The sequence below is a fragment of the Triturus cristatus genome, chromosome 3_1 (assembly GCF_964204655.1).
Source record: "Triturus cristatus chromosome 3_1, aTriCri1.1, whole genome shotgun sequence".
Classification (NCBI taxonomy): Eukaryota; Metazoa; Chordata; class Amphibia; order Caudata; family Salamandridae; genus Triturus; species Triturus cristatus.
Genome location: NC_140583.1, coordinates 871,489,499 through 871,508,883, shown reverse-complemented (window position 1 = coordinate 871,508,883; position 19,385 = coordinate 871,489,499). Strand labels below are relative to the sequence as shown.

Genomic DNA, 19,385 nt, shown 5'->3' with positions numbered 1-19,385 from the left:
AAACTCTTTGCTCTTCATCGTCTTGTATAGATTTCCGTCATGTACCTAAATTCTCTCTAATGTGCACAAATATCACTCAGCAACACATTTAATTCAAGATAAACTCAAATAGTGTAGCTACCTTTCAGTGCAGGTGATAATAGCCTACAGTCTTATTCATGTACATATTTTAGGTCAGTGACGTCAGTTAAGCGAAGTAAATATTGTCGAGCTCCCCTTCTGTTTAATTTAAGGACACCAGCTCACCAAAATAGCATGAACAAAAATCTTTGACACCTGATGACACCAAAGGGTGGACCTCATGCCACATCCGCGACGGCTTAACTGCTTTCTATTTCTTCTAAGCAGCTAGAGCAGTGATACTCAGAGTACAGCGCCCCTGACCATTGCATGCTCTGCCCCTCCAACAGCAGCACTGGGCTCCTGTTTTCTCAACTCAACGCCAACATTGAGAAAGAAGTTAAATAAACAGGCAAGCCTTTCTTTAAATATTAGTTGAAATTAAAGGAAGGAAGTGACTAGGTTATCTTACACTGCTTACCTTAAGAAACACCTTTATTTTTAAAGACATCTTGCAGTAAAAGTGTAAAAATATGATAAGTTCTCTTCAAAATTCAAAAAGTGTATTTTATTAACATGCAGAACACTTTCACCTTAGTTCATCACATTATATTAATCCATTGAGAAGTATTTTTTTGTAGCGATTGTTGTTTTCGAACATGCATTTAAAAATATTCCCACAACAATGTCAATAGTGAACGGAGATGCAAGTCAGTTGAGTGCACTCTTTGAGCTCGGTTCCTATTATGCATGAACAACATTATAGTTTATTAAATCCAACACAGGAGAAGGATTTTCACAATGCACATCCTGAAGTCATATATTTCAACGTCCTTTTATATGTGATAGTGAAGAAAAGGAGAAAAACTGAAATAAAACAATTGTCTAGGATCACACAATTTGGTAAAGTGAGGAAACCGGAATTAATCCCAGATTTTCTGTGTTTCACACTGCGCAATTCAGCCACTAGATGTATAAACTTTGCTTCCCCTACACTCACCTTACCCAGAACCCCCCCCCCCCACTCCCCCCCCCACCCCTTTCCCTCCCTACCACCACTCTGCTGACATCAATGTGGCATTCGGTCACCTCACAGACAAAACTTTTTTGCCAGTAGGAAAATGTTTGCAAGTATTCATGGGCTAGAGGACCGACACAGAGTGTAACCTACCAGTAGTAAACATGTCTCATGTTATTGCGTGCTGCTCGTGACTAGTGAGATCGGGGATATTAAAACCAAGGCCAGGAACCCTAAAGCAAACCAGCGACAGAGCTTCTAACTATGGCTACTCCCAATTGACGTTCATGTTTTTAAAGCGATGTTCTACAGCTGCCGGGATTTTAAAATCAACTTCATGGGCTAATATTCGCCTGATGCAATCTGTCGTACTTTAATATTCGGGACCGCGTAGGGGACAGGGCCCTACCCCTGTCTATCTTGGTATTAGCAAACCGCAAATGGTTAATGCGGTATGTACGAGTGCTTTATATATCGTTCTAGCTATGAATGCACTGTGTACACGTTATTCTGCTTCACTACGCGGTTTCCATTTTGGAAGCAGTGGCCATCTTGTCATTGCCCTCACATAGGCTATAATAGAGTAAATACGGGCCTCACAGTACATGGGCTTCTCCTCTGACTTCTCTGTGACCTGGGCAGCTGGCTCTGCTGCCCCGGGTCAAACTGGTCTCACGAGCTCCCCTTCCTCCGTCCACCTGTGATTAGCATCAGGGCTTGACCCGTCATAAAACCCTTTCATTCTACACAAACCTCCGGCTAATCTCTTTCACACCTGCTTGTTCCTGCTTTATGACTTGTTTCTCGAAACAGGAGATGCTCATGTTTATTGGGGGGCCTATTGATATCAAATGTGGGATCTGAACCTTACTGTGTAAATCATTGTGGGCTGGCCGAACTGGAATGTGGGATGGTCATCATGACTCTGCCTTTTCTTTGTAATGTACACTTGTAATGGCCGTATCATAAAACCTAGGAATGTATGCTTGAGGCAAGAAAAAGGGTATTTAAGATGAAGTCCGTTCCTATGATTTTCAGCAGTCTCCTGAGAACATACACGCTGTTGTACTTCTAGGATACCTGTAATTGGTCTGCAGCCAATAAACGAATCTTTGACTTCACCCAGAAGACTCTGTGTTTCTGTATGTCTGGAACAGGGTGAACCCAGAAGTCATAGGGTGTGTGCCCCTGCACCGCTGGGACTAAAATACCCAGTACTTCAAATCATGTCTAATATTAGCCTGATGCATTGACACAAAAGGTGTGCAGTTAACAGTAATAATGCTCTCATACAGGCCTCCACCCTTGAGACAGCAGATACTTAACCACTCACATTTTGTCCTCTTGAATGAGACATGTTGGCTGATTTGTGAATAGCTTGTCTCGAGGTTTGATTGCTCGCTCTTTTCCTTAGAAGCCACTTGTTGCAGTACCTGGGAAGGCATTTACTCGAAGGGGCGGCAGTGCCGCTCTGGATTTAGGATTCTAATCCAGTGGCGCTGCTGCTCCTACCGTTCGGAGTTCAATTTATTTTTTTGATTTCAAGCCTTGCGCTTTGGTAATGAAGATTGAAGAGGCTGTAAACACTCATGATGACCCATTTCTTGTTTTCTCAACTTGCATTCAGAGGCCTTGGTGGCATTACCAGTTTGATACGCTGTTTCCATAGAAACCCAAGTTTGGTGCTCGAGGAGTGCGGCCCAGTCGCTTGCAATATTTTTCATCCACAGTGCCCTGCCCCCTTTGGCCATTACCGAAAATTACCCAGCTGCGGCGAATCTGTCAGAGTTTGTTTTATGTCCTCCTGTTCAGGATCTCTATTTACTGTCCAGCCTGTTTCTAGGCGTCATATAACCTAGATTGAGAAAAATGTCGAGATCACAACAGCACGGCAGTTTATTGCAGTGAAAGTGCAGGCTTCAAATAAAGCTACGTTCACTTCCAACTACCTCAAATAGGGCACAGTGGTTCTGAAAACAAAATAATAACCATTGCTCCGGTTTTAAGCTTTCGTATTCTGCCCCGGTTTGTTTAGAATCTCATTCCGTTCTCCTCAGGTATGGCCGCTGTCCATTATTAATGTTATTTCAGATCAAAAGAAGAGCAGTTTAGGCCATTAAGCCTGAGCGTTGTAGCCACCTGCCTTCGGGTTTATTTGTACTTTTATGTTGGTCAGTGCTTAATCTGTGGCTCAGAAATGATACTGAAATCTTTCATTTTTTATTTTAACTTAGACATTTGAGGTTTTACAGATATTTTTAGAGCAATTCGGTCTTTTACAGTCCACCTTCCCAACTCAGCCTGGGACAAGTGAATGGTACTGGCCGAGTGGACCCATTTTATGGTGTACCGTGGCTTGTTATGGTTAGGATCAATCCAGATCCGAAATTACCATACAATTAAGGTCTCATGTAATACTTAACCCCTTATATTGCAACATAACAAGGGTACCCCTAATTTAGTTTCCTATCTCAGGGTTTTAAAGCAAATATTTATGAACAAAAATATATAGGAAACAATTGATAAAAAAGCAAGGTGATGTACAAACAAACAAACAATGCTTATATATACCCCCCCAATGATTAAGTATGACTAATGATAGACCTATTTTTCATGAAATCTCTTTATTTCCTGTTATTTTATATTTGTTACAATAGAAGGTCATTTCATTTTTCTTATTTCTTTAAAGCCTTTCTTTATAAACATTTGCTATCGTCAATATTATATCATTTCATATCCATTTAGACGATTGCGTTTACACTCCACATTTAAATACAAAAAAAGACAAAAAAAGAAAGAAAGAGACAGAGGGTAATCAGCAATTATGGCTATTGTTAGATCTACGCGCGTTTCGGCGTTCAGCCTTCCTCAGGTGGCCATAATTTCTTAACTCCTATAATAAGAAAAACACAAACTATAATTGCTTGTACATACCTACTCATTCAAGTGTACATTTATAATTCTAAAAATATATATATATATATATATATATATATATATATATCTACAAACATGCATAAATCCTATTCATATATACATTTCTATACATATTATTTACAAAAAACAAACAACCAATATAATCCATTTCCAATTGCGCTGTCAAGTCCACAAAATCCTATGTGTCCCAAAATGGAGCCTATTGGAAAAATCTTGGAACGCCATCATTTACATCTAGGGAGCTTCCACCCATCCGGTATTTCACAGCAATAGACATTAACGCCATCTATCATATTTCATGCCAATCTTGTGTGTGTTCTCCAATAAGCCGAGTCTAAATCCAGCCCAGTACAGAGACGACTACCCACAAAACGAAATAACAAGATATCCTTAAGTAAGGAGGGAGGACTTTGAACTCATCCACGTTTGAAATCTGGAATCTATATATATTAAGAAAACCAAGGTAACATTAGTAACACGCTAATGCGGTTACATGTACAGCGAGGGAATAGAAACTAAACTAACCCGCTCTTGTTGATAGTTACTTTGTTTAGAACCAGAATCAGGTTATCGGAACAATAATGATTTTACACTAAGGTGAATATCATGTTATATAGCTCCGGTTAAGACCTATACACTTAAATGATATAAACACAAGATTGGCATGAAATATGATAGATGGCGTTAATGTCTATTGCTGTGAAATACCGGATGGGTGGAAGCTCTCTAGATGTAAATGATGGCGTTCCAAGATTTTTCCAATAGGCTCCATTTTGGGACACATAGGATTTTGTGGACTTGACAGCGCAATTGGAAATGGATTATATTGGTTGTTTGTTTTTTGTAAATAATATGTATAGAAATGTATATATGAATAGGATTTATGCATGTTTGTAGATATATATATATATATATATAGATTTTTTTAGAATTATAAATGTACACTTGAATGAGTAGGTATGTACAAGCAATTATAGTTTGTGTTTTTCTTATTATAGGAGTTAAGAAATTATGGCCACCTGAGGAAGGCTGAACGCCGAAACGCGCGTAGATCTAACAATAGCCATAATTGATGATTACCCTCTGTCTCTTTCTTTCTTTTTTTGTATTTAAATGTGGAGTGTAAACGCAATCGTCTAAATGGATATGAAATGATATAATATTGACGATAGCAAATGTTTATAAAGAAAGGCTTTAAAGAAATAAGAAAAATGAAATGACCTTCTATTGTAACAAATATAAAATAACAGGAAATAAAGAGATTTCATGAAAAATAGGTCTATCATTAGTCATACTTAATCATTGGGGGGGTGTATATATAAGGATTGTTTGTTTGTTTGTACATCACCTTGCTTTTTTATCAATTGTTTCCTATATATTTTTGTTCATAAATACTTAACCCCTTAACCTTCAGGCTTGGTACCTTACCGATAGTTTAATTTTTGATTGTGACAAAGCCATGTTGACCCCTTATGATGTTTAAATTGCCTTTCTTCCTGCATCTTTGGGCATACGGGGTTTATTGCAAGCTTGCTGTACCTTTATTTTTTATTTTTGCAGAGTTTTATATAGCGCAAACTTGACCCGAATCGGGTATCAGAGCGCTTTACTTAGCACCAGTTAGGTTACATGAGGACACACACACACACATTCATTTTTTGTTAGGCACGCTCTAACCAGCATTCTGTTGCCACTAAAACACACAAAGTGTTTGCTAGTTTACATTTATTTTATTGGAAAGGAGTTGTATAACGTAGCACGAGGTCTATAGATGTGCAAAGAGGTTTGTATTCATAGTCATAATATACATTATAGATGCAAACATTGGGGATACAAAATAAAATAGAATACGGAAAGTGAAAAGTAGTTTACCACACCCTCAGGGTTTCATTTTTAATCGGAAAATGTGTCCTGCATAGCAGTAAATGGACAGAAACCTGTTCAAATGATACAAATGTAGATAATGCGAAATAAAATGTATTCTAAATGCTTTTGTGGGATAACTGGTTTGACTTCAGCTAATTTTGTGTTTTCCAATGTATTTATTTTTTCTGATACAGGCGACAAAAGGCCAGAGAGAGGCAACAGAAGCTTCTTGCTGAATTTGCTTCGAGGCAAAAGAGCTTCATGGAAACTGCTATGGATGTTGGTAGGTTTTGCCAATAATTGAATACTTATTTTAGTCGTTGTAGGTAAACATGCCAATGGAAAATAGCAACCACTGTAAATCACTTTGGTTGTAAAATGTTTAGAACTGATTGGCACTGCCTTTAGTAATCTGTAACATTCGTCTTGGTACGTCTCCTGCCACTTCACACCATGCCCGCCCTGTTTTACCAGAGCCTTTGATAGAAATTCAGAACCTTTGGGCATTGAGAATAATTGAACAAATGCACTTTCCTGAGGTCAACATGGATTCTGTTACTTATGCTTTGTGGTAGGTGGTAGACAACAGAAACCGAATCCCTGAAACATTTTCTGCTCCATCTTTCCATCAGTCTTTCACCATATTCATCGTACCCGTAATTTGATTAGTTATTCTGAAAGGGAGTTTAGGTGTCAAACTTTGACTGGAGGGAAGTTTGTTTCCATAACTGAGTTTCTAATGGATACATCTACCTGTGGATTCCTCACTTTTTGAATACCCCAATGCGCCAGCATTCCACAGAAACTTTTCTTGACAGCTTTCCCACATCGGCGAGGACATCACAATGCCAATGGCTCCGCGTGATGCAAATGGAGCCATAAGAGGCCCTCGTCGGCGTGGTGACGTCAGTTCCCTTTTTACCGTACCTTCGATATGTAACTTTTTTTTCACAGGTTCTCCATAGAGTTAGGAGACTCATCATTTTTTCTGGAAATTGCAACATTGTTTCAGGAAAAATGTCTCCACCAAGGGAATCTGGTTTCAAGGTGTGCTGAGAATGTGAGGTTCAAATGTCAATCATGGTCCCTCATGTAGACGGTCTTTGGTGAAGTTCGGACCACAACGTCAACGCCTGTTCATCAAATTAACAGATTAACCCCAAATCACTGAAGGAGAGAGAAGCGATACTCTTCATGTCCAAGGCAAGAAAGGACCGAAGAGGACGTTGAAAGTCTTGTCTTCTCTCAGACTCGCTGTCACCCCATTCCTAAAGTCATGGTAGAGGAAGCATAAGAAGAAACAGCATCATGGTTCCCGATGTCAGTCTTTGAAGGGTGAGTCTCTTAGGAGAGGCGACTCCAGCCCCAAACTCAGTAGGCCTTTTTGGCACCGCATTCAAGTTCAAGGCCGCCACTGACTTCGCCTAGACATCCTGTTCCGGAGCCAGAGGGAGATTCAGTCTCTCCTCCTGCTCCACATCCACTCCTACCTCCTCGACAGGAGCAGGAGTATCCGACTTTCTCAGCTCCATTTTCAGCAAGGCAATACACTTTAGTAGTGGCTTGGGGTTGGACACTTCCCAGAATGGGAATTGTTGTCTCCAAAAGGTATTCCTCCATAGGAGGTTACATCATACCATTCAGTGATTAGGAAGGTGGCTGACATGTTGGAATCGCCTCTTCTAGCAACTGAACTGAAGTCTAATTTGCTAACAGAAGTGATGCATGCTACTTCTTCCCCATCAGAGTCTTTATTACCTTTTAATGATGAGACATTGACTGAGCCAGTTCTAGATATTTGTCAGAAACCCACGTCATCCTCTGCAGTATCCAGATCAATTGTGAGGAGATAAAAAGCTGCTCCAGGAGATCCTCTGTTTTTTTTTATCCACTCATTCTTCAGCTGAGAGTTTGGTGGTACATGCTTCCTGTTCATCCAAGTTAACTCCTGGGTCTTTTCTGACGTCCCCAGCAGACAAGGAATCAAAAAAGATGGCACAGTCGATGAAAAGGTGTTTTCTTCTGGTAGCATGGCTTTTAAATCAACCAATGCAACTTGTTTGTTGCGACGGTACATTCATGCTTTGTTGGACTCAACTAAAACAGTGATTCCAAAATGACCTGTGGATGTTCAAGGTCACTTTTCTGAGCTCCTGGATGATGGGCCGGCTGCTGCTCGACAGGTCATTCACTTAGGCCTGGGAGCTGCCAATTCAGGACATCAGTTGCTACAAGGAGGCACGCATGGCTGAGAGGGTCTGGGTTCTCACAGGATGTGCAAAAGCCTTGATGGATTTGCCTTTTGATGGGTCGAGACTGTTTGACACCAAAGCTAGTTCTGCCTTTAAGAGGTTCAAGGTTAGCAAGGCTATGGCAATATCTTTGGACCTTCAGTTGCATCCCAGAGATTACAGACCGTTTCAAAGGTTCCGTGGATTTGGCAGGAACTTCTCCTTTCAAAGAAGGCAACAACGGCAGCCATCCGATCCCGTCTATAGGATTTATAGAGGGCAGGGCAGAGGTAAACGACGAGGAGCTGCCCATCAGCCAATCAACTGCTCTTCTTCTTCATCCCCAGCCAACGTCACAGGGAAGAAGCCCTAGTTTTGCGATCTTTGTGCATGCTTTGTTAGTGGGAGGATGGGTGTCCCAATTTCTACCACTATGGAGATCCATACCATCGGATCAGTGGGTTTTAAATATTGTAGAAAATTGGTACGTTTTACCCTTCTAAGAATTTCCCCCACCATTTCCTCCCCAACAAGGTTTTTGTTCTGAAGACCATCTTCTGCTCCTTCAACATGAGGTCCAATTCCTACTTTTAAAAGGTGCAGTAGAGTTAGTTCCAGGGCAGGAGGGGGTCAAGGAAGTTATTTCCGGTACTTCTTCATTTCCAAAAAGGACAGTCATTTACGTCCGATCCTAGACCTCAGGATTTTGAACTGGTTCCTCAAGCAGGAAAAGTTCAAAATGCTGACCCTAGCATAGGTGCTTCTTGCGCTGGAGAAGGAAGACTGGATGGTCTCAATCGATTTGCTGGATGCATATTTCCACACCCCCATCCTGCAATCGCATAGCATGTATCTCCGTTTGACGGTGGGGTCACAACATTACCACTTTGTGGTCCTTCCAGTTGGTATTACTTTTCCACCTCGAGTCTTCACAAAGGTGATTGCGGAGGTCGCCACATATCTCAGAGGGTGGGGAGAACCAGTGTTCCCTTAGTTGGCTACTCAGTTGTTGTTCAATCTGCGCTTTTCCATCAATAACCCCAAGTCCCACCTAGAGCCCTCACAGCGCACCCTCTCCATAGGGGCAGAATTGGACACCACTGTAAATCAAGCCTACCCTCTTCTTCAGATGATTCTGGACATTCATTCTTTGATTCCGATGTTTCAGATTGGAGCTATGGCTCCAGTCCTGAAGGTCTTACACCTGCTAGATCTGATGGCTTCCGGCATTCTGTTGGTCTCCCTTGCATGTTGGCACATGAGGACCTTCCAGTGGTGCCTCCGCAGGTAGTGGTTTCAACACAGAGGAGATCTCAAAGTATTGGTCAGGATCTCCTCTGTGCAGCAGAACTTCGATAGTGAGGTGTGTCCGGCAATCGGTCTCAAGGGAAGCTGTTTCACCTTTCACCTTCCACCTCCAGTGGCCACAGTGATAACGAATGCCTTCACTCTAGGATGGGGAGCTCATCTGGAGAATCTGGAGATCAAAGGACTTTGATCTCCAGAAGAAAAATTGTTTCGTATCAAACTGTGGAATTGTGAGCGATATGTCTGGCTCTCAAGGCCTTCCTCTCATTTCTGGTCAGTCTGTGTAGGTCTTAACAGACAATACTGCTGCAATGTGGTACATAAACAAACAGGGAGGAGTAGGGTCGTATCTTCTCTGCAGAGTAGCTCTACAACTCTGGTCCTAGGATCAGGACCATCGGAATTGTATCATGGAAAAACACTTGGCCAGAGTTTTAAACATGCGTGTGGGAAGTCTTGGTCGTCATTTTTCAGCCGATCACTAGTGGCGCCTCTGTCTGGAAGTGGTTCTTCACATTTTCTGGCAACAGGGAATCCCTCATATAGATGTGTTTGCCACTCACGAGAACACATACTACCCCTCATTCGGCAGCCTCCAGTATCCAATGAAGGGAGCATTGGGGGACGCGTTTCAATTAGACTAGGGCACCCATCTGTCTTGCGTGTTTCCCCCATACCCCTGATTCCTTGGGTTCTGAGGAAAATCTGCCACTTCCGGGTCCTAGTCATATCAATAGCCCTGTATTGGCCACCAAGGGTGTGGTACACAGACCTCCTTCATCTCTCACTGTGCTATCCGCTCTGTCTCCCTCACAGGGCAGACCTCCTCTCACAGTCGCAGGGGTAGGTTCTATACCCCCAACTCGGTAGCCTGCACCAGTGTGCCTGGAGATTGAACAGGGCAACCTGATTTCTCTTTCACTTTCTCTTGGTGTTGGACATTATTTTGTTGGCCAGAAAACACTCCACCAAATCGGTTTATGCTGGCAGATGGGCTAAGTTTGTAAAGGGATTTGGGGAGAATTCTATAGACCCCTCAAATGCCCATTTGTCTGATATTTTACATTTGGCACTGTCCTTGGTGCAGCATGGCTCTGCCGTTGCAACAGTTAAGGGCTATTTGTTTGCTCTTTCGGCATTCCTTTGAATACCTGATCAACCTTCTCTGTTTAAGTCCCTTAAAGCGTTAAGGTGTATTAAGGGACTTACTAACAAATACCCTCCCATGCCGTTTATCATGCCTCAGTGGGATCATCATTTTGTGCTAACTTACCTTATGTGTTCTCGGTTTGAACCTTTACATAGTTTTCCCTAAGGCTACTTACTTTTAAGACAATTTCTTTAGTTGCTATAAGGCCTGCTAGACGAGTTTGTGAGTTGCCGGTCCTTTAGTGTGGAGCCCCTTTCACGACTTTCTATGCGGAAAAGAACATTATCCCGATGAATCGTTCTTTGCATTAAGATCTGCTATGCCATGGTTTACAAAGAACCACCACAATGTATTAGAGCTCATTAACCTAGGGCAAAGTCTTCTACTTCTGCTTTAGCTAGAGGTGTTCCTGTAGTTAACATCTGTAAAATGGCAACTTGGGCCCCACTCCACATTTTTGTGAAACACTATTGCTTAGAAGCCAAATTGAGGACGAGACATCACTTTGCCTGTTATGTTAACAATATGTTTTTGGTATAGGCAGGCAGGCACCCATCTCCAAGTATGGGACTGCTTGGGGATTATATTCAAAAGATGAGGAATCCACAGATAGATCTATCCTTCAGAAGACCAAGTCACTTGCCTTCGGTAACGCATTTTCTGGTGGATACAGAATCTACTGGTGGATTCCTCATGGACCCACCTGCTTCCCCACAGCTTGTCTGCATATACCTAAAAGAAGTCTATTTGTATATTGTGTATGTATGTATGTGTATATATATATATATATATATATATATATATATATATATATATATATATATATATATATATATATATATATATATATATATATATATATATATATATATATATATATATATATATATTCGTCCTGCACAATGAGGGTCCTTCTGGGATCAGTCCCGTCGCCAGGTGGAGCGTCCTCCGGTAGTGACCCAAGCCGGTATTAAATTATATCAAAAACTTCAAATAATGACGCTCACTCGGGAGTCCATTGCAACCATAGAGGTTTAATAAAGTGAACCGCTACGCGTTTCGACACAGGAAGTGTCTTGAACGCGTAGCGGTTCACTTTATTAAACCTCTATGGTTGCAATGGACTCCCGAGTGAGCGTCATTATTTGAAGTTTTTGATATATATATATATATATATATATATATATATTCACTGAAAAAACCAAAGGTTTCAGGGGCGTTATAGTTAGGAATTGGCACTTAAAAAAACCTTTGAAATTCACTGAAAAAACCATACGTTTCATGCATGTTATAGTTAGGAATTGGCATTTAAAAAACCTTAGAAATTCACTGAAAAACCATAGGTTTCAGGGGCGTTATAGTTAGCTGGACATTTCCCTCGTACAAAACCCTAGAAATTCCCCTGTTATAGTTAGTTCAGCTAACTATAACTCGCGCCCCCGCAATGCACTGCTGATGACGTCACATATCACATCACTCATGACATGGTCAGTGACATCACAAATGACATCACTGATGACATCACTGATGACATCATCCATTGAGTATGTGTTTCTGAACAGTTTTAATATGTTTAATATATATAGGGAAAGGCCTGTTGAAGAATAAGTGGATGTACAAGTGTGTGAATGGATGATTTTCTAGGTGCGTAACTGACTCTATAAGTGAGTCATTAAATGTATCTTACTGCAGACTAGTGACTAAACTGTGTGAATGTCTGTATCTGTCTGTCTGTTGGTGTATAAGTGGTTGCATGGTTTTGTGAATAGCTATATGAGTGTCTATATGGGTTATTGATTGGTTGTCTGAGTATCTGAATGGGTGCCTGAGTGTATGTGTGGGTGGGGTGTGTGTGACTGTGCATAGATGTGTGAGTGGGTGCTTCTATGGGTGCATGGTTTTAAAAGTGCAACTGTGATGGACTGTATGGTTGGGTGAGTGTATGTAAGGGTGCGTTATTGATTGAATGTATATCTCAGTTGTACATGTGACAGTAACTACATATGTGAAACACAGTGTATATGTGTATAAGAGTATATAACTATATGTGAGAGTGTGTGATTGCTGGACTGGCTGTATGGATGAGTGTGTGCTTGTACTAGAAATTGAATAAGAGTGTCAACATTTTTTAGTATTTTTATGAGTAAGTGAACTTGAGTGTGTTTAACTGTATAGGTGAGTGAATTGGACTGTGTTTAATTATTTGCACAACTGACTAGGTGTGTCAGTACCTCAATGGATGATTGGTAGTGTGTGAGTGTCTATATATGTGTATAAATGCATATGATAGTCTTGTACGGAGTGACTAAGTATGAGTGACTACAGATGAGTGAGTGGAGGTGCATGTAGATCTAAGAGTCAATGAGTGGGTATGTAGTTATTGGTATTGGAGTATCTATGGTCTTCAAAATGGCCGTCTGAAACTTTGATTTGGTGTATGAAAAGTTATATTAGGGTGTGAGAAGATGTACTAATTTATCACATAGATGACGTCATCAGTGATGTCATTTGAGATGTCACTGACCATGTAATGAGTGATGTAATATGTGACGTCATCAGCAGTGCATTGCGGGGGCGCGAGTTATAGTTAGCTGAACTAACTATAGCAGGGGAATTTCTAGGGTTTTGTACGAGGGAAATGTCCAGCTAACTATAACGCCCCTGAAACCTATGGTTTTTTCAGTGAATTTCTAAGGTTTTTTTAAATGCCAATTCCTAACTATAACGCCCCTGAAACCTTTGGTTTTTTCAGTGAATTTCAAAGGTTTTTTAAATGCCAATTCCTAACTATAACGTGCATGAAACCTATGGTTTTTTCAGTGAATTTCAAAGGTTTTTTAAATGCTAATTCCTATCTATAACTTATCTCTAAAGATATCATGTTTAATGATTTTGATTGGATTTCTATATTTTTCAAATTCAGTGTCAATTTCATTAATTATTATTTTTTTTAAATACTTTTTTATCACCATTTTTTAAACCTATTTCTTCAATTAATTCTTTTAAAAAATATTATTTGAACTTAATGGGTTTTTTCAAACATATTTTTTTATATTTTTCAAAATATTTTTTTAACTATAAGTGCAAAACTTTATTTTGGATATATTTTTTTTCAATGCTTTTGGATCCGCGCACCGTTCACGATCCGTACGCGATAGCATCCGCGCATGGTATGCGTTGGGTACGTTTTTAGTGCGCGATCGCTATGCGACTCCCAGCCTATACGCGATACGTTCGATGTACGTAACGCGACGTCTACGCGCTTCCGCGATGCGTCATATGCGTCCGTGACGTGGTAGGTCCGCGGATCCCGCGAAGTATTTAACATATTTATGTATTGAATGTGAATATTAATTGAATACAAACTCTAAACTAGTCTTAAAAATAATATATTTTGACATCTAATCCTATATTTCTTTTTAATTCAATTTCGCGGATGCGCGCTGCTGCGTACGCGCACGGTGCGCGGATCCCATGTGACCTGCAAAAAAAAGAGATTTGATTGGTTCATTACACTTCCTGTTCTAACTACTGAAAGACCCCACCCATTTCAATCATTCTTCTTTGAGCTTCTTTGGAGAACCATCTCTTTGGAGAGAAGAAGATTTTTTTAGACTAAGTATACACTTACTTCTAACTTTTTGCAACCGAAAATGGCTTCAGGGCAGCAGGCATCACCTGCATCACCTCAAACCTCTGAGGATGAATTTTTGCCGGAAGAACCACACAAAAAACGTTTTGCTAAAGGGGTGTGGAAATTTTTTACTTTTCCCGAAGGACAGAATAAGACCAATGCCACCTTGGTCACATGTAAGATTTGCAAAAGAGTCTTATCGAGAGGGGATCCTACCAAGAAATACTCTTGTGGCACGGCAAGTATGATGAAGCACATGAGGAGCCTTCATCCAAACAATCTTGCACGTGAAGAGTGCCGACGGATGAGAGACTCCTGCTCCATCCACCTCATCGCAGCCGAGCACGTCAAGAGTGCATCCCTCAGACCAAACCTTGGACATCCGTCCTCAATTTCAATTTTTAAAAGTGCTCTGCACTAAGTGCAATAAGACTTAGTGCTATGGCGAGCAGTCAATCGACCTCATCTGCCGCCGGCAGGAAAGTCCTATTTGCTAGTTTTTTTTTGTTTTTTATTTAATGTTCCCTGAAGTTCATTGTTTGGTTTCTCCTGTTTTTTTTTTTTTTTTTTTTTTTCAGAAAAACCCAAAAAATCACAAAATTGTTCAGAAACCCCCCAAAAAAACATAAAAGAAGAAAGAAGAAAAAAAAAAAGTTCTTGTTAGAACTAACTTTCCTGGTTTAAAAAAAGAGCTAAATTTCTTTGTTGTGGAGAAGTGTGGCTCAATGATTAGAGCGGCAGACCCTGATGCAGAGGTCTAGCCCGGGACCAGGGTTCAATTCCCCGCCTCGGCGGGTCTTGGGCTCAAAAAAATTCCACGGACCTGATAATTCTCGCCTCGGCGCCTATTCCAATCATGGAGTCCCATTCTGCAACTCTGGGCAATAGCTTGCTTAATCTCCACAACGGCCCCCACAACGCTAAAGGATGCCTGGCCTCCACCTTGGGGGTGCCCAGGAGTGGACGCCTCACAGGGAAAGCCAGGATGGGTTCCACAGCGGTATTCGTACAAGCGCCTTGAGACCCTTGCGGGTGAGTAGTGCGCTATACAAGTATCAAACTTACAAACTTACTTACTTTGTTAGTGTGTGAAAGTTTAGATGAATGTATGTGTAGTACGTAATTGACTGAATAAATGCATTAGTGGTGTATGGTGAATGTATAAGTGCAGAACTATAAAGAAGTGCTGCAGCATCACACAGTAACCTCATTAATTGTAGTGTGCTGTAGTACTTCCGAAGCACAGGGATGCAACATATGTACATAAATATGTTGCAAATCTTTGCTTCTCTCTGCACGGCTGCTTAAGCTGCAGCCATGTGGTGACACAGGCACCCTTGCACAATAGTGCAAGGATATCTGTGTCATGTGCTGTTTGTTTTTCTACAGGAAGACACACCTTCCTGTACAAAAACAATGAGAAAATGCATTTTTCTCATTCAATGTATGCTGAACATTTCAGCATGCATTGAAGATATAAAAATGTAGAGAAATTAAAACAATTCTCTTTGTTGTGCTTTCCTACACCAATTGTAGAATGGTGCACCATTCACACACATATCGAAATTTACGATTTCTAATAAATCTAGACATGTGTCTTTGTCTATGAGTATTAAGTGCAATTATGCACAACAACACTTATAGAACACCCTTTCAACCGAAAGTGGTCTGCATGATGAGGTTATATTTTCATGGAGTATAAAAAGTGCACAGAGTGCCTTTTCCTCTCTTTGAAAATATGAAAGAGTATCTTACACAATAACTATGTTACAAAAGTGACATATTTCCGTTTTTAAATTTCCTTGCGAATGATAGAAGGTAAGCACAGAATTTTGACTGCAAAGATGTTCAAAGAAGAATGATTGAAATGATTGCGGTCCTTCAACAGCTAAAAAGATGAAATATTATGAACCCCTCAAATCTCTTTTTTTGCAGGTCACTTGATATCTGATTATGGTTAGATTTCAAAACTACATAAACAAAGTGTTTTAAGAAACGTGTTTCAACTTTGTAGATTCTTGCAGGCCTCTTCATTCTGCATATTGAGACTTAGTTAAACTTACCTTCACAGTAATAGGAATAAAAAATGTTATTCATTTTTGCCTATTTTTCATTAAAACATAAATTCTTAAAAATTGCTCATTTTAAAATTTGGATCTGTGAAAGAAAATAAAATAAAAATTATAACATATAATAATACATTTTTTACAACACAACATAATTTCCACAAAGTAATTTTTTTGCCTTTTTTGCTGTTCTCAGAATATATTGAATTTCACTCGAAATAGTGATTTCAATGGTACTCATCACTTAACAGCGGGCAAAAAAAAAAACAATTCGAAAGATTGTTAAAAAAAACCCAGCATGCTATTCTCATTAAAATACCAGAAAATACAAATCATACATGTATGAAATGCTTACAGATTACAACATTTTATAACTTTAATTTATAAAAACTGTAAATGTTGCCACATTAAAATAATCACCGAATAAATGACCACCAAAAAGTCCATAATTCAAAAATATACTTTTCCTTGAGGCCAAATGGTATTTTTGCACTTCTTCTTTATGTAAACTGTCCAATGGTAGTTCTAATAAATTATAATTATAAATTCCTCAGAGAGTGAATTAGCTTCCTAAAACTTTGGCTTCAAAAATATTAGGTAGGAATTTTGTAATTCCCTAGGCAAACGTTGTCTGAAAACCAACTGGGCATCATTACAAAGTATCCAGCCTTTGTCACATTTTAGATAGGCAGTGTAATGTCCAGATGTGGTGGAAGGACCATCATGGAAAATTATTGCAATTGCTACAAAAGTCCTTCCTGATATTGATATTTGTGCTGCTACAAATTGTTTTATTAAAGTATCCAATTTTCTTCCATCAGCTGTACAACGTTGCATCATTAAAATTATGTATTTTCCATATTTTGTTAACAATAATGTGGATAACATTTCTGATTTACATTGGCTACACTCCATGTTTTGAATTGCACCTTTCACTAATTTATTGAAAGCCACTGATTTACAGTCTGGTAATGTTAAATACAGAAATCTCTCATTGTCTACATTGGTGCTACATGTATACGTGCAATTTTCACAATGATGTTCCCATTTGTAAGAAAGGCCAAAAATATTTTCTATTTCTACACCTTCATTTTCAAAAATGGTAAGCATATACATTAAAAATTCCTGAGCATCTTGTTGGATATTTTGTGTAAATTGTGTAGAACCAGAACACACATCCAAAAGACTACGAACATCTGAAACAGATTGTATTTTACTTCTATCTGTTGTCAATTTTTCATAAACAGAGTCCAACAGAGAACAAAATCTTTTTTGCCGATTCTCCATAATTTGCTCTTGCAAATCTTCAAGATAAAAAACATTGACCACTACATTAGCATAGCAGTTGACACCAGAACTATTTTCAAATTTGATAACCAACAATCTCTTCAACAGTGTCCAATTTCTTTTTACCTGCAATCACAACATTATCTTGTTCTTTTCTTGATACCTTCAGAACAGATATTCTCTAACCTTCTTTTTCAACCAACCACACGCTTTTCAAATACAGGATATTGACCTAAATTTGGAGCATGCACCCTTCTTAACCTATTATACTCTTTTTCACAGTTTGCATCTGCAGTAACCTTTGTCTCATTAAAATCAATCAAAAACAAACCAGATAATGTTCTGACTCGCGACAAAGCAACATATGCCATACCCTCTAAATACAGTAGATCCAATGTTCACCAATGCACTGTCTACACTTAATCCTTAAGATTTATGAATAGTCATTGCATATGCCAGAGAAATGGAAATTGTTTCCTACGGACATATAAATCTTTAACAAGCAAAAAACAAACTGAACAACGACCAATTTATTTAACTTCATCAATCTGATCAAATTTAATTTTTAAAAATTCAATTCCTTCTTTTTTCTGATAATTCACAAAATCCACCACAACAGTTTACACACACATAGTGTCTTTTCCAAACCAGCAGTTTTAGATATTTTTTTTTCTAAACAATCTAGTTTTGATCTCAACTTACCCGTTAAAATAATAGCGATTCCTTCATGTAGTATTTTATCGATGGCTTCCATTTTGACAATTTCTTCATTTTCCAATTTTAATAATTCTTCGTTGAATATTGAACACTCACGCAGTGTTGGCATTAAGCAAATCACTGACTTATTTTTAGCAATTTCCACGTACACTTTTGCAGCAACTGCATTTTCATTTGGAAAGACATTGCAAAGTAATCGACTCTCCAAAGCTTCTTTCCCTTTTTTTGAAAGAATTCCAATTCTTATATCTTGAAGAATACTTCCATATTCAGCATCATTTACCTGTCGCATATTTGTTGTCAGTTCTTTGTATTCAAAATTACTCCAAATGTTCACATTACCAACACTGCCAAGAGACTTTCTGGTATCTTCATGAGCAAGTGTTTTAAATACCGGTTGTCCTTTTACCGGTGTCAGTTGCAGTAGATCTCCAAAAACTATGACGTGTTTTTCTCCAAATAACACGTCATACTCTATTTTAAGAATTTGCTGCATTCTTAAATGCACAAAGGCAAGCATCAAGTTTGAAACCATGCTCACCTCATCAATAATGAGAAGTTTCATTTTCTTCAGCACTCTTGAAACTTCACAACAAGCTTCTCCAGATAGCTTGTGGTATTCCAATTTGTTCTCATGCTCTACTGGCAGCATTAGTAAACGATGTAAAGTAATTCCTTTAATGTTATGTGCTGCCAACCCAGTTGGAGCAGTGACAACACAAGACAAATGCGACTTAGTTGTTTTTTGCAGATAACTTGTAATTACTTTAATTAAGAAACTCTTTCCTGTTCCAGCTTGACCACTCACATACATTCGGATAGGTTGAAATGATGTACATGAGCAGTCTTTCTTTTCATGAAGTAATCCATGGTCAATCTGCTCTTTCACTTGCTGATATATTTGTTTCTGTTCAACATTTAGTTGCCCTTCCAAGTTTCCTAACTGTATTGCATCTTCTTGTGCTTGATACATTGCTGTTTCCACCTCATTCATGGCAATCGCTGCTTCATTTTCAACAATTGGTTGTCCAAGTGGATCTTGACTCAGTGCAGCAGAACTTTGACTCTAGCAATCTCAGCTGCAATTGTAGCTTCTTGATCAATTTCATCA

The 19,385-nt window shown here is 39.3% G+C and overlaps 1 protein-coding gene across 7 annotated transcripts in view; it reads left to right on the top strand.

The window, feature by feature from the left end:
- The window catches only part of UBR3 (ubiquitin protein ligase E3 component n-recognin 3), a 2,077,978-nt gene that overhangs the window by 1,203,745 nt on the left and 854,848 nt on the right, over window positions 1–19,385 (top strand). For all 7 annotated transcript variants that reach the window (XM_085645338.1, XM_085645337.1, XM_085645336.1 and 4 more), the window contains one exon: window positions 6,076–6,164. In XM_085645338.1, the coding sequence (XP_085501464.1) occupies window positions 6,076–6,164 (89 nt within the window). The remainder of the gene's footprint in view (window positions 1–6,075; window positions 6,165–19,385) is intronic.